This window comes from Camelina sativa, chromosome 19, assembly GCF_000633955.1.
Source record: "Camelina sativa cultivar DH55 chromosome 19, Cs, whole genome shotgun sequence".
NCBI lineage: Eukaryota > Viridiplantae > Streptophyta > Magnoliopsida > Brassicales > Brassicaceae > Camelina > Camelina sativa.
The window spans coordinates 9,811,992-9,835,800 of record NC_025703.1 but is presented as its reverse complement, the minus strand read 5'-3'; the positions used below and the strand labels follow the sequence as shown (position 1 = coordinate 9,835,800).

The window sequence follows — 23,809 nt, the reverse complement described above, 5'->3', positions numbered from 1 at the left end:
TTTTAAACAAATTCAAGAAAATATTCTTACCAGAAGGAAGAAGCAAAGACCCAGAAGCAAGGCTAGATGCAGCATTGATTGCTGTGAAGACAGAAGATGTCCAATTCCACATTCCTTGGCTTCCAAAAGCTGATTGGTAACTCCTCATTGCATCAAAACATTCAAAAAACTGGTCCACACTGTAGGAAACAAGAAGAGATAACACAAGTACGTCAATTCGGTTAAATAAACCTAAAGGTAATGTCATATCCAGATTGTGATGAAAGATTAAAAAAAAAAAAAAAAAGTCAAGTAAAAAAAATACAATATCTCTGAAAGACTTGAGAAAAAAGAAATATTATGGTAGAGACATCCTTTATACCTTGCCCCAATATCTACTTCTCCATCCACTTCTTTCTTGCTGAAAGAAGATGGAAACCAATCCGGTATAAACTGTAAGTCAGGTGTAGTATCAGGCTCTAATTCTTGGCCACCTGACGAGGATAATGTAGCTGAAGGCGTTACTATTACATTAGTAGGTATTGTAGGTGAATCCGTAGATGGATCAGAACGAGAAACTGAGGGGAAACCATCCGATCCGAAACTTGTGAAAGCCTTCCACAATTGTAAAAACCATCTAATTGTAGACGGTTGAAATCGTAGTTCAACAGGATCAATACAAATATCAGCATCCACCTTGCGAATATCTAAAGAACCGTTCTTCCAGGGTATACTAAAATTCAAACACCCTGAAAAGCCACCTCCTTCGCCTGTCATGATCAAAGTCACACCACTAGATGTTTTTTTACCACAAGTTTTGTCATCATCATCACCATCCATATTTAAAAGCTNACGGAATCAGGATGCATATGAGACGAGGCAAAGGGAGGAAGACTAGTCTGAACCTTGGCTTGTAAATCCTTAATCGAACGAGTCTGATATTCAGCATTAGCAGTGTCAACAACATTTCCAGCTTGAAAATAATCGGCGATCTCTATGCTGTTCACTTCACCTTCTAGCCTCATATCACGAGGGCATACCTGTTGACCTTATTGAATGTTTTAAGTAACTCGGGGGGCAGATACTAGTGAGGAGATTAAATACAATTCATCAAGGTAATTTACCTGAAAAGAGACAGAAATATCTCTGAGTTCTGCACCCAAGTAGTGCATCTGCGTGGAAACATCCTTCCAATTGTCTTCATCTTGGAAAAACAAAACTACCGAAACTCCAGCAAAGAATACTTTACAACTTGTTTCCACATGTTGTTGTTCTGCATATTCATGAGAATAGCAGATAGCTTGTTAATATAACGACTTACACTGCTTGGCATCACTAGCTAATGGATTGATTTAAGCATAAAGCTTGATGGTATNACCAGCTTCACTCTGATCTTTGCCAAAGTCAGAATCAAATGCTATGATCAAACTCTTAATTTTGACATGAAAACTTGTAAGAAACCATTTCACTATCTTGGCNGACAAAACAAGATTAACACCGGTATAAGAAAGCTTACATATATTTGGTGATAACACATACCAATATGTTCAATGCACACTTTTAAACAAATTCAAGAAAATATTCTTACCAGAAGGAAGAAGCAAAGANTGCAGCGTTCACAAGCATCTCATTGTCATGCTTTCCTAGTTCAAGACGAATATTCTGTGGATCTTCTCTGGTAGAGGTAGAGGCAGATGTGGTGGCTTCATTTGAAGATGATGGATTACTTTCCAAACGTGGTGCGAGAACGAGCTCAAGCTCATCAACCTCAACTTGACAACCATTAGTCTTCCAAGGCATTTTGACTAACAAAGATCCAATTGAGCCTTCCTTTATGAGCAACGGAGCATCAAACTGGATTCAAAGATAATATATGGGGATGGGACAGTCAGAATTGGTTCCTTTCACATCTTTTCAGCAAATTGATAAGAAAATCAAAGTATGAATTCCAAAACAATCTAATCATAAATCCCATAAACATTTCTCAAGATACAATAACGGAGCTACAACTCTATTAATTCGTTCAAAAACCAGTACTCTAGCATTCATCAACTGAGAACGGTCTTTTGATCATCAGGAACTAGACCACTACCAATGAACTAAAGCTCCCTAGACAACAACTACACCATCCTCAACACAAAACAGACTACTACTCCAGAGCCAAACACTAACACAGTTACCCAAAATTCCAGAATTCCATAATCTAAAAAAGCGAAAAACAAAACAGAGGAGAGAAAATAAAAATAAAAACCTTGTCATTCAAATAGTCAACGTTGATGGCAAGATCGCAAAGCTGAATAGAGCCATCACGAAGCTGGATATCGAGCTGATCAAGGTCGATGTCACCAAGTATGAGTTTACCCAATTTCTTCTTCAACAAGAATTTGACAACCCTCTTCACCGCCCACCTCGAGAAAGCTTCCTCCGCGGATTTAGCAATGTTCCACGGAAACACCATCTTTCCCCTGCGGACGTTTTAGTCCAAACAAGACCTTTTTTAATTTTTTTGTTTTGGGGATTTTGATGAAACTTTTTTAGGGTTTCTCTGGGGATGGTGACATCAAGTTTTCGTCTCGTGATTGATTGCGGAGAGAATTAGATAGAGAGAAGAAGGAAGCAAAAGTTTTTAAAGAGTAAAAGAGACTTTGGCCGTCGTCGCCGTCTCTCTCTCTCTCTACGGTTTTTGCTTTTCCGTGTGAAGGAATCAGTTTCGTCTCTTCTCTCCCTATCTCTTTCTCGTGTTTTATTAACCGAACCGAACCGGAACGTACCGGATGTGATGTGTCCCAATTTGTGGCGGTGGTACTATTGGTAATACAAAAACCCGGTTCTCAATACTAACTTCAATTTGGTTAGGTCCATTTGTTTACGGTTCGGTGCGACTTCACTTTCAATTCTCTTTCTTCAAGTTTTGCTTTTTTTCTCTTTCCCTTATCTAAATAGTAGTATATTTTATAAAATATCTTTTTTTTCTTTTTTTTTTTTTTCGGACAAAAAAAGTAACGTTTCCATGTTTCTCTCCATTACAAGACACAAAATTAAACCCTTTGTCTCCATTACAACTTAACTTGTTAGTTTCTTCCTTTCCTCTTCGAAATCACAATCCAAACCTTCAAACTCTAATTTCTTCCTGCTGTACACATCAATCACAACTTTAGTTTTCTATCTAATCAAGATTGTAATTAAGTTTGACAAAGAGATTAGTTGAGAAATTGTTTACCTCCTCTTTTTCTTTTACCACTGCTTCGCAACGGTCTAGCTTCTGAAACATTCTCTTCTTGTTTCTTGTTTGATTCAATATCATTCTCTTCATCTGAATCATTGTTTCCATCATCATTTACCCTAATGATATACACCTGAACAAGCATATATGTTTCAACATTAATGCTAAAAGTGTCTAACTAGCCTATATATGTTCAACAAATCAAAAGATCTTTCAAGTTTTACCTTGAATATTGTTGGGGCGATAAGGTGAAACACGACAGCATCTCCGTCGACTAACTGATGATCAATGGAGAAACCTCTCCAGCCTCCACTAAGACCGGTCTTCGCGGCAAGGTATTTCGCCACAAATTCCTCATCTTCCTCGTCAACCAAAGTCATCATTTCATCACGTTTTGGCATATGTGTCTTGCAAAAACGAAGCGGCAAGCCCTGGTTTACGAAAACGTATGAAAAATACACTTACTAGGGCTAAGTTTCAGACAGTCTTTTGATACATACATTGAACATTCAAGTTTCTTCACCTACCATCCAAAATCCTCCGGTGACGTGTGATTGGAGCATTGGTTTGACAAAGCTAGGGAAGTCTGGATCTAAGCTTGACTGAAGCGTCTCTGCCCTGTCGATTCCATACATTCTTGCCTCGTCCGAAGCATATACCCGGTTCAGCAGATCTCTTCTTTGACAGCTCCTGCAAAGCAAAATACATACAACTTATACTGAAAAGTGAACTAACATCAAATGGTTTTAGAGAAGTTATGTTAATAGTATATAGAGTGTGGGGGATTGGTAAACCTTCTTGGCCTCTTCAGTGGTTCTAGCCCAAACTGCGAATAAGGATCAAGATAACTCTGATAAATGAGTTATGAGAGAAACAACTCACGAAAACTAGGATTTTCATTCAAGATTTTCTTATTCTCTAAAAAATATAACAACAAGAACAACAGATCATTCCAAAAACAGACTCACTATCTATCTCGGTACATATGAGAGAGAATACCATCTTCCACAAAAGATAAAGCATCAAACCTACAAATTCGTCAAGTAAAGATAAAGGTAGAAAAAAAGACCTCTTTGTAACTTGGAGGTGGACCCTTAGCACGGCTTGATCTCCTGATCTCCAAGAAATCCACGGGGGTGCGCATCGTCCTTGTCTTTGACTAAACTTCCATACAAAATGGGTTTAATTCCATTAAAAAAAAAAATGAAGAAATGAGAAGAGAAGAGAAGAGAATTGAAAAGTTACTGGAGAGGGCTTAGAAGAAGAAGAGACGCGAAGAGATTGAGCAAGCTTGTTGAGATTAAGTTCCCCCATTCTCTTCTTGTTCTCTTCCACCCTATTCAAACGAATCTGTTCATAGCTTAGCTCTGATTCCACCATTTTCTTAGGGTTCCGAAACAGAGATAGAGAAACGAAAGAGAGAAAGACAGATCAAGGTATTTGACTCTTGAATGCGCTAGAGAGTGACCGTTGGGTTTCTTATTTCACCGCTAATAGTATATTTTTACTTCTCCATTTTCATTTTTTTTTAATCTAATAATAGTCTTAATCATTGCGTCTAATCAAACAAATTGAAATTTCAAATTATCAACAGTGACAGTTCTGAGTAAGCACTCCATCGTGATACGTGAATGGTATGGGCTTTTATTTTCAGATTAATATTTTTCTTTTTCGTATGTTTACAAGAAAACCATATGATTTGAGCGGTAACGCTTTACATTAGAAAACTGAAAAAGGTGTCTCTATCCACATTCAAATCAAATGAATCTACGAAGACAAATCATTTGGGTTACTAAGGAATAAAGAAACAAACCTGAGACTTTCCCTACACAGCTAGCTTAAACCAGAACAAAGGCTAAAATGATCCCATGTTCCACAGTTGATGCTATATAACTCTAGTTAGATAATGATTTTTTTTTTCTTTCTAATTGGATAGTGTCATTTCTGTATTTTAATATCGCTTTCGCAGAATTTCCAAGATCCATCTTCTTGCTTCTTCAGCTTATAGCGGATCTTGTAAGTGCTACAGGTAATTTACAAAACGCAGTATCAGTGAAGAAGATACGAGCTCAGTCCAAAAGTAACCGAAAGCAAAAAAAAAATATTTACCTGTAATATTTTGCGTTTTTAGGCTGAGATTCATCAACTAATTCTGCTGCTTCCTCTAGAAGGGCCTCGATTTCTGCAGTCTCACCAACGATACCATCTTCGAACATGTGTGCTTGCAAAATCTCTAGATGAAGCAAAACGAATCTCCAATAACAGGATTTAGCTTTTGCTGTTTCTGCCAACGTTTGCCACTGCAATCCACGTTACCCCCAAAAAAACATTGACGTTCAATTTTTGTAAACTAACTTAAATAAGGAAAGAAATAGAGTAGATGTACAGAAACAGTAACCTGGACAAGCATAGATTCATCAAGGACATCGGAAAGGCTATAAATCTGGTGTGTTGGTCCAAGAGCTTCAGCCTTGATATTTTCCCACTGTCTCACAAGTTCTTCGGCGTCTTCTGTAACCATAGGTCTCTTATGCACTTCTGACGCGGAATGAGACAATGATGTAGCTGACAGACCAGAGCTTTTCAGATACAAGGCATCTGAATGTTCGCCATGATTCGTCTTTAACATGTCCAAGAGCACTTTGATGTTGCCCGCGATACCATTTCTATTCACAGAACTAATGTTTCTTCTGAAGTTCCCAGACTCTGTTTTACACAGAAAAGAATCTGATTCTGAATGCGGCCTTGCAGAAACCCATATAGGCAGACTCTGTAGTCTACCAGACCTAATGCCTATTAGTTTTAGAGAGAAGAACACAGTGCAACCCAATAAAGCAACAACAGATACCCTTCCGATCAAACCACTTTGAGAGAGCCAATCATCCCATATTTTATTTTGTTTTACACCCAGGTTTCTCTTCAGTTGAACTGATGGCATACTGGCACCGCTTTCATCAATATTCTTCGCTGATACCACTGGGCTCTGCAAATCTGATGGTGTCAACTGCTCGACAGCTGTATATAGATGTTGTGACGAGTTCATGAACTGCGTAGTCGAAAGTGGTCTTTGGTTTGTCTTGTGATTAATGATCGAAGGTGATCCCATTTTCTTGTTCTCTGGATATTTCTTTTCAGCCCGAAAAAAATTTGTCTGCAGAAAGTTGTCAATATGAATATCTTTCTGCATAATTATAAAACTGCTACACAGAATATTTCAGTGATCTGACTCTTACCAAAGATGGTGAACAACCCCTTGTGTCTGGAAAGTTAGCAAACACAGACTCCGTTAGCCACGCATCCTGGTCAATTTTATTAGGTAGTATGTATGAAGGTCGATATCAATCTTTTTGAAAAAAATCAGCACTGGAGAAGAGATGAACATACTTGCATAATTTTCAAATTAAATTTAGTGCATGAACCCCAAGGGCTTACTCAAGCAAAGGATTAAGCATATGCACAACCAACCAGAAAAAGAGGTTAGCGGCAGGCACACACAATGCTGTAAAAGCATATTCTATGACTTTGAATACCATCCACTCAACGATTTATTTCCATTTTTTCAACTAGTGCCTGAAACATAGCTCAACCTTACTCATATTCCACTAAAGTTGATAATGCCATTAACATCAAGAATAGGAGGGTGAATCACCCGTAGAGGAATGATGACGTTTGTTCTAGGCCTAGCAACATATGCCACAAATATTTGGTAAAAGTCATCAGGTTTACCAATGATGTAGTAGCAGAAGTACTTCTCGACTCTTTTCCCAGGATTGAATTACGAACGGCAGAATCTGAATTTGATTCCAGCTGCTTAAGTTTTTCAAGGGCCTCTGCCTCGGAACCCTGTGCTATCCAACATGTAGGTCCAGTAGCACTTAACTAAATGAACAACGCATGGATCTTTCGAAGCAAATGAACTTGAAGTAAATAAGATGCAATAGCATAGTTAAAAGGGCAAGAATAAAGAAAGCAAGAGGAAAAATACCTGTTTTAAAAGAAATGAGCAAAAAGCTTCCTCAAATTTCAGATCAAAACCTTCAGATGTTATGAGACATTCGCATATATTTTTTGCTTTATTAATCTACACAAGCATACTGAATGTTATGCTTTATAAGCAGATAGAATAGAAAAGAAATGGACCACTTGGTTTAAATTTAACAAAAGGAAAGAAAACGAGATATACCGTATCATTTTGCTTGCCTGAAAATCCAACAGCGATATGAGCAAGCAACACCATGTAGAAACAACTAAAATCAATTACCCCTCTTTGATTGTGGGATTCGAGTGATTTTTTATTTTTCCGTGTTATGGCTAAGTCATCCCATGGAAGAAGATCAACAATCTCTGTGGCCAACAACCTGCTAATTGCCTGACTCAGAAAGCATGGCCAGTCTTGAATTTGACATGAAGCTTCAACACTAAGACCCTGTCTGAGCAGTTCGCGTAGCGCTGAAATTGCACCTCGTCTCCTCTCTGCATTTTCTGGCGTGCGAGGCAGGCCCAGTAGATCCAATGTGCATGGTGGTGCAAGCTCCTCCAGTGACTCCTCAATCTGAAAATTTCAATTTAAATCCCTTAAAACTCAATATGCTGGTAAATTATGTCTTTGGACAATATGAAGCTCCCTAACATAATTAGATCTACAGTAAGGCATGATCTTGCACTTTTCACATAATCACATTCAAGCCAGAACAGAACAAAAAGTAAACACAGAGAAGCTTTCTCTGTACTGATGCAAGACAGTCGAACCTATTACCTGAGTTAACAATGCAAGTTTCCCAAGAGTAACGTTACTCTTCAGAAAAGATTGAGCACGAGCAAGAGCTTCAAATCCTTGAGAGACCTTGTTAGACTCGAAAGCAGCCTTGGCAATTGCACACTTCATGGAAAAAAACATATCAGAGATAGAAGAAGCAGAGATTAGTGAAGGTGGTAAGTAGTTCCCATTCCTAGTTCATTTGATTTTACCTCAGCAAGTGCCATAGATAAAAATATATCATGAATATATGGCTTCGAATCAAGGTTCCTGAGAGCAGCCCGGCCAATATCCAGCACGAGTTTTTCTTGTCCAACCTGAAACATAGTAGCTCACATCATAGCTTTATTTTCTATCTAAAAATCCTTTATCATAAGATAAAGCTAATATCAAGCTAATATCACAAAATTAAGAAAACTAACAAAAAATTTCCCACTAAGTTTCATAGAAGAAAAGACAAATTTGCATTAAGAAGAGAAAGGATGTTTGTAGAAATGATAAACAAATGAAGAAAGATCAGTACAAAACATTTACAGGGACAAACCCCAATTACAGCTCAGTGGTATTACCTCTTGAAGAAGGCATAGCGCACCAGGCAACCATGCCCACGGAATTCTGAGAGGAGACCGAGGAGCAATCTTTTCTTTTAGGTTACCAGCATACTCTGGTTCAAAAAGAAGTTTATCCCTAACATCCATGAGAAGATCCTGCACATTAGGATCATTAAGAACAACAAATCAAGAAATTGGTCAGATTCTATGGAGCACTTAAAAACAGGATCAAACAATAGGTTTTAACCTGGCGAGCTACAGCAGCCTCCATAGTATAACCCTCTTCAGCATCAGCTTTTTTCAAATGTATAACCGACTTCACAACCTCGTCTTTCTCGGCTTGATCAGAAACTCCAATAAGCTGCAAATTCAATACCATTAACATATATGATCCTGAAATATCGTCTATCAAACAAAACGCTACGTTTCTTACATACACTCTTTATTGCAGAAATGAACTATTATACAATATAAAACATCCCACTGATTCTACACACTTACAACCAAATTTAGAAGGACAGAAAAAACAAGTTCCACTCGCACTTCAACGAGGAGTAAAGTACCAAATCGGGAGAGATCGTATATACAGGGATTCCGAGGACTAAAAGCCAGTGAGAGCATAAAATACCTGGTAACAGGTAACCGGGATTTCGATTGTAGAGGTAGAAGCAGCGGGGGAAGAAGTACGAGACGGCGCATTGTCCACGACATGGATACCACCACCACCACCAGCAGCAGCAGCAGCATTCAACTTCCTCCGCCCTTCCCGGTGGAACTGCCGCAAAGATGAACCAGAACCCCCAACGAATTCACCGGATTCAGAACGCACGACGAGGCAGCCTGAGATCTGAAGCTCCGGGCGATCTACGACGAAGCTGGTGCCGCGATTAGAGATTCCGCAAAGGAGACAAGAAGAAGAAGGGAGAACCGGAAATGTGTAAGCCAGTGGCATTGCTTAACCGTTGAGAAGACGAACGAACCCTAGAAGAAGTAGAGTGAAGCTAGAATCATGGTATATATATACTGTATGTGGATTTCTTTTTCTCAGGAGGAGAAAAATTCGGGAATTTGGTCTTTGAAGAAGCCTTTTAACAGCGATTTTTGCTTTTCTGAATGTTGATGACGATAAGGTAACCCGCTGACCGGAAGAGAGGCTCTGGCAAACCCAAGACGTGACCAGACGTGGATGGTCACGTGGATAATAGAGAAGCTTCTGGAGATTTATATTTCTCTCTCGGTTAATTTTATCCACGTTGGGCCTTTCACACTTTTCCCAGACCTAATAACACTGGGCCTTTTATCAATTAGTTTGGTGTGTTTTACTAATATATGAGAAACCAAGTAAAATTATTATTCACTCAGATCCGCAACATTGCGGGGAAGTATTTTAGAAAAAAGTAAATAAAATTTAAAATTTAAAATTATACATTATAAAATCATTACGATAAATAGATGCAACGCAAAAATTCAATATTCAGTTTTATTAGATTTCTATATTGCTATAATTATTTTTAAAATTTTAGTTAGATTATAGAATAACGTTGAATATTAGATATTAATATTCAAATTATTTAGATTTAACATAAAACGGAAAATTTGTTTCAACGTACAATGATTTGTTAGTTATTGATGAAAAGACAAAATATATAGAAAGTTCAAAAGACAAGAGTATTTAAATTTACACACCTATTAGAACGAAAAGTTGTGATGAAAAAACATGAATAAAATATAGTGAATAGACATAACTCTAAAATGAAAAGATACAACTGTTTGAGTTTTTTAAAAAAGGAGTAAAAATAATTTTCTTACAAAAACAATACTAAGCAAAGTCGTAATTGTTGTTCGTATTTATTCAGATTGTTATTCTTATTTTTAAATATTAAACTATTTTTTTAACAAAAACTTACGATAAAAATAGACGCAACTGTAAATTCTATATTAAGTTGTATTAAATTTCTCTATCGTTATAATCATTTCTAAAATTTTAATTAGATTATAGAATCACGTTGAATATTAGATATTAATATTTATTGTTTAGATTCAACATAAAATAGAAAATTTGTTTCAACGAACTTGTTAGTTACTGATGAAGAGACAAATATAAAGAGACTTCAAAAAACATGACTATTTAAATAGACACACCTATTAGACCGAAAAGTTGTGATGGAAATATATAAATAAAATATAGTGAAAAGACACAACTTTACAATGAACATATACAACCGTTTGAATTTAAAACAAAAAAGTTATGAAAAGGTGCTACAAAAAATCGTAAATATTGTGTCTGCACTTGATTTCACCTAATAACCCATATAAACTGCTTTTAAATAAAATACAACTTTCTTATCATATTGAGAAGTCAAATTCAAAAACTCACTATATAATCCATCTAACTCTTGAAAAAAAACTATAGGTATTTTCATGAATTTTTTTTTTCGTCTAAAAGTGATTTATATTGATGAATTAATAAAGTCTGCATACATTTGTTGAATTAACCAAACTGGTGGTCTAAGACATTCAAAATAAAATGAGCAATTAAGGCATCCAAATTTTGCCAACAGGTGTGCTACTTTATTACAACATCGTTTAGTAAAAACAAATTGAACAAATTGGAATCGTGTTTGCCACCATCTTATATCTTGAATGATGCCGTCAATGGAGATATCATGATGTTTGTTATCAAGGATTTTTGTAAGTAATTGGCAATCTCCTTCAAAGCATATAAATTTGTGTCCTTTTATCCAAACTTGTTGCATTGATGCTAGTAATGCTTTTGCTTCTGCTTGGAGAGGAGTTGTTGCTGATCCTAGTCTTTGTGATCCCCATCCCTTTGAAATACCATGTGAATCCCTAATAATCCATCCTCCTGTTGCTTGGTTAGTGTACTTATCAAACCCTGCATCATAGTTGCATTTCATTATTGAATGTGTTGGTTTGATCCACACTTCAGATTCTTGTCCTTGAAGCAAATTAGCTGCATTGTGAAGTGGATTGTTGTAATACCATTCTTGAACCTCATTTTTAACCCTGAAGGCAATGTTTCTGGGTATTATTGTATGTTTTTCAAAAATATATTTGTTTCGAGATTTTCATAGATGCCACATTGTCCACAGAGGTTGTAAGGGTGATAAGTCTGTTGTTCCGTTCATATGCTCCACATCTAAAAAAGCTGTGAGGATTTGATCACTGTCATAATTCAATGATAGAAAGATATTTATGGGGATGTTGGACAAATCCCACACTTGCATAATTACGTAGAACAAAATGTGTTCTATAGTTTCGTCTTTCTGAAAACATATGGGGCATACAAGATCTAGATTCTTTCCTCGAGTATTAAGACGAGTGATGGTTGGCAATGCTTTCGATAACATACGCCATAGGAAGTGTTTTATATTTGGTAAAATCTTCAGTTTCCAGATTCTTTTATTGAGAGAAACAGAACCATGTGGTAAAGGTCCTTGTGCTATTGCCATGTCTTGATTATGCATGTTTAGCCATATCCCGATCGTATAGTATATTCACCCGATTGGTTGTAGTACCATATTAGTCTGTCTGGTTTTTCTTGAATGGGTAAATAGATGGTATGTATTAAGTTCTGATCCTGAGGATGAACATATGCTGAGATTTTTTCTTCATTCCAAATGCGTAAATGACCAACTTTGTATGGGTCTCGGCGGATCTGATATAGTGATATTATCTATATCAAGTCGTGCAGTAGCTCCATCTCCAATGATCGTCGTTGTGCCTTGTTTAATAATCTTTAAGCCTTCCAATATAGAAGCCCATCCATATGATTGATTACAACGATCTTTTACTTCAAATATTGATTCATCTCTATAATACCTTGCTTTCATTATACGAGCAAATAAAGAAGTTGAATGTTGTATTAATCGCCATGCTTGTTTAGCAAGTAGAGCATCATTGAATTTGGAGAGGTTCTTGAAACCAAGACCACCCTCCTTTTTTGAATACTGAAGTCTTTGCCAAGCTATCCATGGAATTCCTCTTTCACCATTGCTTTTTTCCCACCAAAATTTTTGCAAAGCTGAATCAATATCGTTAACAACACCCATTGGCAGCTTAAAGCAAGACATAGAGTAAATAGGCATTGCTAAAGCGACAAATTTTAACATTATTTCTTTTCCGGCTGTCGTCAAACGCTTCGTACTCCAGCTTGATGTTCGTTGTTGAACTGTATCTATAATGTACTTAAACATTTCTGTTTTTTTCCTACCAAACTGTTCAGGAAGACCTAGGTATTTACCTCCTCCACCCTGGTTTGGAATCTTTAGAATATATTTCAGACAGTTTTGAGTTGTGCCGTGGACTCTTGATCCAAAAGTTATTAAGGATTTGGTTGTATTAATTTGTTGCCCTGAATAATATTCCTAAACCTCAAAAGCATCTTTAATTGCTTTACAATTACGAGCATTGGCTTGACATAAGAATAGTGAATCATCGGCAAACTGAAGATGTATGATCGCAGGAACGTCGTTGCCTATTTTAACACCTTTTATATCACCGTCTTGGACTCTGACATTAATGAGATGGCTCATGATATCTGCACAGAAAATAAATAGATAGGGGGATAGAGGATCCCCTTGTCTAATTCCTCTTTCTGGGATGATCATGCCTTGAGGAGAACCATTGATCAAAACAGAGTAGCTGACTGACCGGATCGTAGCCATTATCCATGATATCCATTTATCATCAAAACCAAATAGCCTCATTGTTACTTCCAAAAAGTTCCATTCGACTCTATCATAGGCCTTAGAAACATCAGTTTTAATAGCCATGTAGTTTTGTGAAACTCTTTTCCTTGCTTGGAGTGAATGCATTACCTCATGTGCAATCAACACATTATCTGTTACAAGTTGTCCTGGTATGAAAGCTGCTTGTGTATCGGAGACTATATTGTCTAGATGCTTTTTGAGTCTATTAACCAAACACTTCGAAATAATTTTGTAGAGAACATTACAGAGAGCTATTGGTCTATAATCCGATAAAGTTAGTGAATTGTTGGTTTTTGGAATCATGCATATGTTGGTGTGATTCAAACCTGATTTCATGTAGGAAGTGTCAAAGAAATCCTTGACTTCTGCAATTATATCAGTTCCAATGATGTTCCAGTAATGTTTGTAGAATCTAGCAGTTAGTCCATCCAGACCCGGTGCTTTATCATCTCCGATGGAAGACAGGGCGTCCTGAATTTCTTCACTGGTGAACTCTTTGGTGAGTTCGTTGTTTATTTCTGCAGTTGCAGTGTGTGGGAAGTCACCAAAGTCTATAGGGGAAACCGGAATCCGACTGGAAGTATATATCTTGGTAAAGTGTTGTTGAGCATGTTGGCCAATCTCTTCATCACCATTATAGACATTTTTCAAACTCATCTTGGATTGTTATGAGATAGTTCCTTGAGTATCTTGTCTTTGTGCTTGCATGAAAGTAAGCCGTGTTACGGTCGCCCAAAGTTAACCATTGTTTTCGGCTTTTTGTTTTCCAATAGTATTCCTCGTCTCTATAAGCTAGACCAAGATCTCTTTGCAATCTTGGAATATGCATCCTCTCATGTCGATTAAGGCTTTCCATTGCTTTATTTAAAGTCGTTTGGAAGTAATCAATTCTTTTCTTTGCATTCATATTGGAGCCATGTTTTTTTTTTGCCATTGCTTGCCGACATCTCATTATTTGATCGTAAATAGTGTAACAGTCTTGTGTTTTACAGGAATTCCACCCTTGTTCCACTACTTTATCAAAATTCTCAATGTCTGTTAAGCGTTTATCAAACCGGAAAGGCTTATGAGAACCACTTCTTAATGGTTCAAAGTTGATAAGTATTGGCTTATGATCAGAACCATTAAACTCTAGAAATTCTGCTTCTGCAGCAGGAAAAGTTGCAGAGTATTGAGAGTTTATCATTGCACGATCAAGGCAACATTTGATTGTGTAGTTTCTCCTCTCTCCCACCCATGAAAAACGATCCCCTTTAGATTTTAAGTCTGATAGATCACAAACAGACATCATTGTTTTGGACCTTTAAATTTTTATATTTAAAATTAGCTAAAAGTTGTAAATTAGATTCGTCATTCCAAAAATCTTTTGTTAAATTAAGAATTGGAGGAATATTTTTACTTTTAAAAGAATGAATGCCAAAAAATAATTTAGAAAGCTGTAAAAACTGTTGATATTGAAATTTTATATTATTTTGTATCATGGCAAAAAAATGAAAACAGTTCAAAAATACAAATATATCTAGATTTCAAAAGATATGAATATTCGAACAACACAATTTTACAGTGAACAGTTGCAACTTTACAAAAAACCGTTACAATGAACAATCAGAGCTTTTTGTAAAACACACAATTTAATTTTTCTACAGATTTTAAAAAAAAAATCCAAAAAAGGAACGGTTGAAAAAACACAACTTTTGGTGGCATTTATTCGGATTGCTATTATATATAGACATTAAATTTTTATATTTAAAATTAACTAAAAGTTGTAAATTAGATTCATCATTCCAAAAATCTTTTGTTAAATCAAGAATTGGAGAGTTTCTTTACTTTTAAAAGAATGAATGCTAGAGAATAATTTAGAAAGCTATAAAAGATGTTGATATTAAAATTTTATATTATTTTGTGTTATGGCAAAAATATGAAAACAATTCAAACAAATAGATTTCAAAAGATACGAATATTCGAATAAACACAACTCTACAATGAACAGTTGCAACTTTACAAAAAAACCATTACAATGTACAATCACAACTCTTTGTAAAATATACAATTTAATTTTTTTACAGATTTTTTTAAAAAATTATCCAAAAGGTACGATTGAAAAAACACAATTTTTGGTGGCATTTATTCGGATTGGGTTTAAATATATTGAAAAGTCAAATCCAAAAAATTACTATGTAATCCATCTAAATCTTAGAAAAATACTCTATGTATTTTCATTAAACTTATATATTTAAAATTAACTAAAAGATGTAAATTAGATTCATCATTCCAAAAATCTTTTGTTAAATCAATAATTAGAGGAATTTCTTGATTTTTTGACTTTTTAAAGAATGAATGCTAGAAAATAATTTAGAAAATGTATAAATCGTTGAGATTGAAATTTTAGTTGATTTTGTGTCATGGCAAAAAAAAAATGAAAACAGTTCAAACACACAAATATATATAGATTTCAAAAGATATGAATGTTCTAATCAACACAACTTTACAGTGAACAGTTGTAACTTTCCATAAATAACTGTTTTATTGATCCATCACGATTTTTCAGAAAATATCCAAAAGGTACGACCAAAAAAACACAACTGTTGGTTGCATTTATTCGGATTGTTATTATTATATAGATTAATTTGAGTTTGGTTTAAATTCAGTCAATATTATTGACCTAGATAAAATACATAAAAAAAAAAAAAAATTATGACCAATGTAAATTTGTAAACCTATATTTCACCAAGCTTAAAAGAAAAATCAACAAAAGAAGAAAACAAGATTTAAGATATTTTTGGGTCATAATATAATTGGAGGATAAGCAAAGTAGCAACACAACACTCAAGTCAAAACACATTTGGCTATACGAGAACCACGTTTCCTTTCTTGCAAATCAGCACCTCTTTTTTCATTTTTTTGTCTTCGACTTTAGAAAATGTAATTAGTACCAAAGGATTCAGAAAAATAAACTAAAAATAACATTTTAATGAAATAGAGAATATTTTTTCACAATAATTTTGTGTGTTGTACAAGAAATTAAGTATTCATTTTTCTTTTTTTTTCTACAAGCAAAAACAAAAAGCACACAGAGATAAAAACCTCATCTCTCTCTGCCGTTGGGTTTTTATTTTTACTTGCTTATTGCCTCTAGCAGTCTTCGCCGGGAACTTTTTTTTTCCGGTAGCTATGCTCCGAACCGTCTCTTGTTTAGCTTCGCGTAGCTCGTCCTCTCTATTCTTTCGCTTCTTCCGTCAGTTCCCTCGCTCTTACATGTCTCTCACATCATCCACGGCCGCTCTCCGTGTCCCCGGTCGCAGCCTTCGCCGGATTTCCTCTCCTTCAGTCGCCGGAAGACGTTTATTCCTCCGACGAGGTTTGAGGATTCCCTCCACCGCTGTTCGCAGTGTCAGTGGGCAGTTCTCTCGCCTCTCTGTTCGCGCCGTCGCCACACAACCCGCACCGCTTTATCCTGGTTGGGATTTTTTCACATATACTCTCTTTTGTTTCTTCAAACTCTGTTTGAAGTTTGATTGTTGAATGATTTGTTCTCTTAGTGTAGATTTCAGATTATATATATATATATATATATATATATATATATATATATATATATCTTTGATAGACGTGGTTAGGTGGTGATGTTGTATTACCAATTTCACACCTATCCTTCGGATATGCTTTGTGTGATTAGGTTTTGAATTGTAGACAGGTGTGGAGCCTTTTTCTTCTCATGCTTTGTAACTTAAACAAATGTTTTTTTTTTTGGTATTTGGGATTCAGATGTAGGTCGAGATGAGGCTGAGAAGCTTGGATTTGAAAAAGTGTCGGAAGAATTCATCTCTGAGTGTAAATCAAAGGCGATTCTCTTCAAACACAAGAAAACTGGTTGCGAGGTGATGTCTGTGTGTAATGAGGATGAGAACAAGGTGTTCGGCGTTGTCTTCAGGACTCCTCCGTAAGTTTAGCTCATCAGAATTTTTTGTCTTTGTATAAAAGGCGACTTGAGTGTTTATTAGGTTGGCTATTTGAATTGGTACCTCTAAGGCTTCACTTCTGGAATTTTAACTAATCGAATTGGTCAAGTTTATTACTACTTATCAATTTTAGTCCTATAAAAATTTGGTCAAGTCATTTCGTTTTTGGTACTTGTAAGGTGGTTGGAGGTCACTAACTTGTTAGATTGCTCAACGCCTTGTTACAAAGACGATATGAGTGACTGTACATTCAGTTGATTTGACAAGGCAACCTCCTTGTCAAAGGGATCTTAACTTAAGGGTTGCGAAACTTTTATTGGATGTGATTTATGGATCACCGTTTTGTCTTTAATGCAGGAAGAATTCCACTGGCATTCCGCACATACTGGAACATAGCGTTCTATGTGGGTCAAGAAAGTACCCGCTAAAAGAGCCATTTGTTGAACTACTCAAGGGAAGTTTGCATACTTTTCTAAATGCTTTCACATATCCTGATAGGACCTGCTACCCAGTTGCTTCCACAAATACTAAGGTAAAATGAGCCAATTATAAAAGTCCTCCATTTGTTGTCCTGGAGGAGCTAACCTATTTCTTTCTGATATTGTTATCTAAAATTTAGTGTTTTTCTGATCACATTTCATTGCTACCTATATAGGATTTTTACAATCTTGTCGATGTATATTTGGATGCTGTCTTCTTCCCCAAGTGTGTGGATGACGTGCACACTTTTCAGCAAGAGGGCTGGCACTATGAGCTTAATGATCCCTCAGAAGACATATCTTACAAAGGTTTTTATTTACCAAGGATGCCTTTTTATAGAGCTATTTTCCTCTACTTTATAGTGTTTTTCGTATTGGTATTATCTTTTCGTTTATCTGCTATTTCATATATACTCACTCATCCTATCTCATCGTTCATGCTTGATTTCAGGTGTTGTTTTTAATGAGATGAAAGGTGTCTATTCACAGCCTGATAACATTTTGGGGCGAATTGCTCAACAGGCAAGTTTTGGGTTTTGTTTACAATAACTGCCAGTTTCTCGAGAAATCTCTTTTAAGAGTTCATTTTGTAGTGGGTTGTAGTTCATATTGAATTATATGTGCAGTTGATCTTTTCTGATGTTTTATAGAGCACCTGACTATATGTGCATTACATACCATATTGGCATTGTGGATTTGTATTAGATTTAAATTGCCAGAGATTCTGAAGCTGAAGTTCACAACAATGTTGGTTTTGACCTTATTACTCAACTAAATGATGTAGCCATTTGAATTATAAACCTATCTTTCTTGAACATGCTGCATGGATATACTTGGTACCGAAAACATTGTTAGATAATCTGATATCATATATTCTCGAAATTGTGGTTCTGATGAAAAACCTTACTACTGTTTTCTCTTTTATTAGGCCTTATCCCCAGAAAATACATATGGTGTTGACAGTGGAGGTGATCCAAAAGATATCCCTAAGCTGACATTCGAGGAATTTAAGGTTTGTTTAAAGTTAAATTATTATGCTAGCATACTGGTATAGGAGCCGGAGCATAGTGGTATGTGTATCCTCTGATGCATAGTATATATATTTCTTGTGATGGGAAATTTTTAGGAGTTCCATCGTCAGTATTATCACCCAAGCAATGCCAGAATCTGGTTTTATGGAGATGATGATCCTGTTCATCGCCTCCGTGTCTTGAGTGGTAAGGAGTAATATCTCTTTTTGTCTTATTAGAAATGATCTTTTTATTAGTTTGAGTTTGTTTTCTATGTTGATTTGGAAATTCATCTTAATCTTATATCTGCAGAATACTTGGACATGTTTGAAGCAAGTCCATCTCGCGATAGTTCGAAAATTGAACCTCAAAAGTTATTCTCTCAGCCTATCAGACTAGTTGAGAAATATCCTGTTGGTCGAGATGGTGACCTTAAAAAGAAGCACATGTTGTGCGTTAACTGGCTATTGTCTGAGAAGCCCTTGGACTTGCAAACTCAACTCGCACTTGGGTTCTTGGATCATCTTATGCTGGGGACTCCTGCTTCACCACTAAGAAAAATCTTATTGGAAAGCGGTTTAGGAGAAGCTCTTGTCAGTAGTGGGATGTCAGACGAACTCTTGCAACCCCAGTTCAGTATTGGTTTGAAAGGTGTTTCCGAAGATAATGTGCAAAAGGTTGAAGAGTTAATCATGAATACTCTGAAAAAGTTGGCAGAAGATGGGTTTGACAATGATGCTTTGGAGGCATCCATGAATACAATTGAGTTTTCTCTGAGGGAAAACAACACAGGATCTTTTCCTCGTGGTTTATCACTTATGCTCCAATCTATTGTAAGTTTATATGCATTTATGCGTACGTTTCTGTCTATTCAGGTGTCACTCCTTATTTGATTATTGGCTGTGTAGGCAAAATGGATATACGATATGGATCCTTTTGAGCCATTAAAGTATACGGAACCATTGAAGGCCTTGAAAACCAGAATAGCTAAGGAGGGATCCAAGGCTGTCTTTTCCCCACTGATAGAGCAGTTTATTTTAAACAACTCGCATCGTGTTACCATAGAGATGCAGGTATTCTTCTTTTACAAGTTTCCCATTGCAATTTACTGTTTCTTAGGTTTCGTGCTAAAACCTAGTTTTTGTCAGCCTGATCCCGAAAAAGCAACTCAAGAGGAAGTGGAAGAGAAAAATATCTTGGAAAAAGTTAAAGCAAGTATGACAGAAGAAGATCTTGCAGAGCTAGCGCGTGCTACAGAGGAGCTGAAATTGAAACAAGAAACTCCTGACCCTCCTGAAGCACTGAGATGTGTCCCAAGTTTGAACTTAAGTGACATTCCAAAAGAACCTACTTATGTTCCCACTGAGGTAATCATTTTTGCTAGCCTTTGCTCCTGTTGTATTTCCTTACATTTTCCAAGCTTGAGAATTTTACTGATCTGAAAGTTATAAACAATAGGTTGGAAATATCAACGGTGTGAAGGTTTTGCGGCATGACCTTTTCACAAATGATATTATCTACGCTGAAGTTGTCTTTGATATGGGTTCGCTGAAACATGAGCTTCTTCCGCTAGTACCACTTTTCTGGTATGATTTAAGCTTTCTTATGATTTTCTTTTAAGTTTTTTGCCAAGTTTTTCCACAAAGGTGTGTGGTGGAAATACTAATGAAAATTTTTTGCTAGATTCTCCCATGCATTTTATGTTTACTCCCGAATTTCCTGATAACTTATATTTAAGATCCCAATGCTAACTATTCTTCATAGCTTCTGTGTAATTTCTTTGATTCGTTTGATTGGCCTTCTGCTTTATGCCAAAACTCGCATACTATAGTTCTATAGTTTGTTCACTAAAAACAATGTTGACTGTTTCTGGTGTGATATCTTTATCAGGGTAATTCATGGTGCTTGATTTTCAAAAGCATAGGAAATTTTCGTCTTTTAGAAAGTAGTGATTACTTTGGCAGCTGTCGTAGTGAATGTTTTGTTTGCTATTATAAATAGATTTTAACTCTGATAAAAATTGTTTTTTTTGACAGTCAATCATTACTGGAGATGGGCACAAAAGATTTGACTTTTGTGCAACTTAATCAGTTGATTGGAAGGAAAACCGGAGGGATATCAGTTTATCCCCTTACATCATCAGTGAGGGGTAAGGAGGAACCATGCAGCAAAATTATCGTACGTGGAAAATCCATGGCTGGACGTGCTGAAGACCTTTTTAACCTGGTACTTTGTCATTTCCTTGCTTTAGATTATGGCATTGTTCTCTAGATATATGTATGTTGGGATATGGGATATGTAGAGCTGACTACCTGATAGATCATGTTTCTTGGGTCTCCAAGAGATATAGTGCAGCTGTTAATTTCTGCTGCATCCTATAGATAGTTTGCTTAATGTGTTTTACCAACTTCCTTGTCTCCATGTTCAATGTATGTTGAGTTATGGGATGTGTAGAGATGTCCACCTGATGTCCACCTAATGTATGTTCTGTATATCTTTATTTTTCCTTTTTTACAAAATACAAAAGTGCTGCTTCTCTCATCTCTTTGCCCGTGTCTATTTTTTCTCTAATAGGTACTTGATATATTCTCTGTATTTCCTATGAGTGTACTGAATTATCGTACACAGCGACTCTGACTAGAAAACTGGTTTTGTCTGTTAATATATATATATAATGTAACCTTAGAAAATTTATCCAATGCCTTTCATGAAATACAATCATGGTCCAACTAAACATTTCTTCAGACCCATATATTGTTTAAGTTCTGTTGAACTTATTGGTTGACTTTTATTTTGTTGCTTTTCTCTTGCTGCAGATGAATTGCTTATTGCAAGAGGTTCAATTTACAGATCAGCAGCGGTTTAAACAATTTGTCTCTCAAAGCAGAGCACGGATGGAGGTATGCACTGTAGTAGAGTTTTGTTATTCTCCCTTTTGCATGATAAGTGGAACTTGAAAGTTGTAGTATAAACATCACTTTTGCATGCAGAACCGATTGAGGGGAAGTGGGCATGGAATTGCTGCGGCGAGGATGGATGCAATGTTGAACATTGCTGGATGGATGTCTGAACAGATGGGTGGTCTCAGGTTGGAACTTGAGAATTCTTTATTTGACTTTTAATTTACCCCTTCTTTATATCCTATTCTCTTTTTAGTGTGGATCGTTATTGAGAATGAATGTAGAGTTATCCTCCATTACTATTTTGAGACAATAAGAACCTAACAAAGTTGAGCATCTCTGTTTTGTAGTTATCTTGAATTTTTACATACTCTTGAAAAGAAAGTGGATGAAGATTGGGAAGGGATTTCATCCTCACTTGAGGAGATCAGAAGATCTCTCCTTGCCAAGAATGGTTGCATAGTTAATATGACTGCTGATGGGAAGTCTCTCACCAACGTTGAAAAATCTGTTGCGAAATTTCTAGATTTACTCCCTGAGAACCCATCTGGTGGGCTTGTCACTTGGGATGGTCGACTTCCTCTGAGAAATGAAGCTATTGTCATACCAACACAGGTAAAAAAAAGAAAAGGAAGTCGCTTTATATAGAATAGTAGAATCTGGTTGGGTTTTGGGTTTTCGATGTAGTAAACTCGCATTCTTACTCGCTTTGCAGGTTAACTATGTTGGAAAAGCAGGTAACATATACGGCACCGGGTATGAACTTGACGGCAGTGCATATGTTATATCAAAGCATATTAGCAATACATGGTTATGGGACCGTGTTCGTGTAAGCGGTGGTGCATATGGAGGTTTCTGTGATTTCGATTCGCATTCAGGTAAAAAACTGCTTCTTACGTTCTTGAATGTTAAAAAGATTTGTTGTCCTAACATATTCTAATAATATTAACCTGATCTCCTTTTGTTTCAGGGGTGTTTTCTTACTTATCGTACCGAGATCCAAACTTGTTGAAGACACTTGACATATATGATGGAACTGGAGATTTCTTACGTGGCCTTGACGTGGATCAAGAAACACTCACTAAAGCTATTATTGGAACCATCGGTGATGTTGATTCATACCAATTACCTGATGCCAAAGGTTATAGCAGGTAAATGATTTTATTATACTTTCATTTGTCTGACCATTTAAACTAACAATAACGGATCCTGAACCAAATTCTGTCAAATCTCTTTTCTCCCAGTTTGTTGAGGCATTTACTTGGGGTAACTGACGAAGAACGACAAAGAAAGCGTGAGGAGATATTAACAACAAGGTTGGATAACTAACGACATTCTATCGATTAATTATTGTTTTGCAGACTAATTGACTGTGTTAACTGGCTTTTTAATCTTCTTGTTTGCTCTCCACAGTTTGAAGGACTTCAAGAATTTCGCAGAGGCAATTGATGCGGTTAGAGATAAAGGTGTCGCGGTGGCTGTGGCATCTGCAGAAGACATTGATGCAGCCAACAATGCACGATCTAACTTTTTCGAGGTGAAGAAAGCTCTCTAAATGGATATGGACAACTTTTACAATAATACTTGCGATTGAGAATCTCGTTATATTTCTCTTTGGTTTCTCTACTGGAGTCAATGTCTTTGATCTCAAAGCTAATATTAAATGTCCAATGCATTATGAATTTTCACAGTAAATGAAGCATTTTCACCGTCAACCCAAAGATCATTTTACTCGTTTTTCTTCCCTATCCGAATTGCCTCTATGAACAATCTTAAATTTGAAAATATAATTTAAAAAGAATTACTCAAATGTTATCCAAAAGTTGGTTTATTACTCATATCTATAAATCTTCTAAATATTACTCAAATGTTTAGTGCTTTGGTGTAATTACAATTTACCCTTTGGTTTAGTTTTTCGATTTTGAGTAAAAAAATAAAAAAAAATACACATCAGCAAATTAAAATACACATCATTTTCGATTTTTCACATCACTAAACAGTTTTTTTTCAGAATCGACAATTGATTTTTCTTGTTTATATCAAAGAGGAAAACAAACAGTTTCCACTGTTCATAGCCCAAAAAAAAAACACCTCTCTCTCGTCGTCTCTCGTTGATTTTGTTATCATTGTTCTTGAGCAGACAAATAAAAAGAAAAGCCTCTTCGTTTGAATCCCACACACAGAGATCTAATTATTGTTTCCCCTTGGTAAAGGTTAAG

At 36.1% G+C, this 23,809-nt stretch overlaps 3 protein-coding genes and 1 pseudogene across 4 annotated transcripts; 1 reads left to right on the top strand and 3 right to left on the bottom strand.

The window, feature by feature from the left end:
• The window catches only part of LOC104767637, a 9,059-nt pseudogene extending 6,378 nt beyond the window's left edge, over window positions 1–2,681 (bottom strand).
• Window positions 2,971–4,676, bottom strand: LOC104765781 (B3 domain-containing protein At3g19184-like). 2 transcript variants are annotated; one of them, XM_010489543.2, is made up of 7 exons: window positions 4,448–4,676; window positions 4,272–4,361; window positions 3,997–4,028; window positions 3,730–3,892; window positions 3,427–3,633; window positions 3,200–3,335; window positions 2,971–3,112 (listed from the first exon to the last, which is right to left on the bottom strand). In XM_010489543.2, exons 1-7 carry the CDS (start codon window positions 4,580–4,582, stop codon window positions 3,099–3,101), a joined length of 777 nt encoding a protein of 258 aa, XP_010487845.1. In that variant the 5' UTR covers window positions 4,583–4,676; the 3' UTR covers window positions 2,971–3,098. The 2 variants fall into 2 exon arrangements, with proteins under 2 accessions (XP_010487845.1, XP_019096730.1); XM_019241185.1 differs by having other exon boundaries at window positions 2,971–3,109.
• On the bottom strand, window positions 4,898–9,674 carry LOC104765780 (plastid division protein CDP1, chloroplastic-like). The gene is made up of 12 exons (XM_010489541.1): window positions 9,138–9,674; window positions 8,757–8,870; window positions 8,528–8,665; window positions 8,171–8,275; window positions 7,959–8,081; window positions 7,386–7,754; window positions 7,188–7,283; window positions 6,929–7,045; window positions 6,436–6,501; window positions 5,601–6,353; window positions 5,312–5,502; window positions 4,898–5,225 (listed from the first exon to the last, which is right to left on the bottom strand). The coding sequence occupies exons 1-12, from the start codon at window positions 9,459–9,461 to the stop codon at window positions 5,141–5,143; spliced, it is 2,481 nt and encodes an 826-aa protein (XP_010487843.1). The 5' UTR covers window positions 9,462–9,674; the 3' UTR covers window positions 4,898–5,140.
• LOC104765779 (presequence protease 1, chloroplastic/mitochondrial) lies at window positions 16,293–23,305 on the top strand. The gene is made up of 19 exons (XM_010489540.2): window positions 16,293–16,699; window positions 17,008–17,182; window positions 17,559–17,733; window positions 17,857–17,989; window positions 18,132–18,202; window positions 18,609–18,692; window positions 18,807–18,897; window positions 19,003–19,523; window positions 19,599–19,763; window positions 19,839–20,057; window positions 20,149–20,276; window positions 20,727–20,916; window positions 21,507–21,590; window positions 21,681–21,778; window positions 21,941–22,205; window positions 22,306–22,468; window positions 22,561–22,741; window positions 22,835–22,906; window positions 23,004–23,305. Exons 1-19 carry the CDS (start codon window positions 16,414–16,416, stop codon window positions 23,143–23,145), a joined length of 3,243 nt encoding a protein of 1,080 aa, XP_010487842.1. The 5' UTR covers window positions 16,293–16,413; the 3' UTR covers window positions 23,146–23,305.

Excerpts from the sequence above, each read along its gene's own strand:
- LOC104765780 (XM_010489541.1), bottom strand. The coding sequence starts at position 9,461 with ATGCCACTGGCTTACACATTTCCGGTTCTCCCTTCTTCTTCTTGTCTC. Across the intron at positions 8,082-8,170 it reads TATCTATGGCACTTGCTGAG|TGTGCAATTGCCAAGGCTGC; the intron begins GTAAAATCAAAT and ends TTTTCCATGAAG. Across the intron at positions 6,502-6,928 it reads CTTCTGCTACTACATCATTG|GATGCGTGGCTAACGGAGTC; the intron begins GTAAACCTGATG and ends AAAATTGACCAG.
- LOC104765779 (XM_010489540.2), top strand. The coding sequence starts at position 16,414 with ATGCTCCGAACCGTCTCTTGTTTAGCTTCGCGTAGCTCGTCCTCTCTA. Across the intron at positions 16,700-17,007 it reads ACCCGCACCGCTTTATCCTG|ATGTAGGTCGAGATGAGGCT; the intron begins GTTGGGATTTTT and ends TTTGGGATTCAG. Across the intron at positions 22,907-23,003 it reads GAGGAGATATTAACAACAAG|TTTGAAGGACTTCAAGAATT; the intron begins GTTGGATAACTA and ends TGCTCTCCACAG.
- LOC104765781 (XM_010489543.2), bottom strand. The coding sequence starts at position 4,582 with ATGGTGGAATCAGAGCTAAGCTATGAACAGATTCGTTTGAATAGGGTG. Across the intron at positions 4,362-4,447 it reads CTTCTTCTAAGCCCTCTCCA|TCAAAGACAAGGACGATGCG; the intron begins GTAACTTTTCAA and ends ATGGAAGTTTAG. Across the intron at positions 3,634-3,729 it reads TCACCGGAGGATTTTGGATG|GGCTTGCCGCTTCGTTTTTG; the intron begins GTAGGTGAAGAA and ends TTCGTAAACCAG.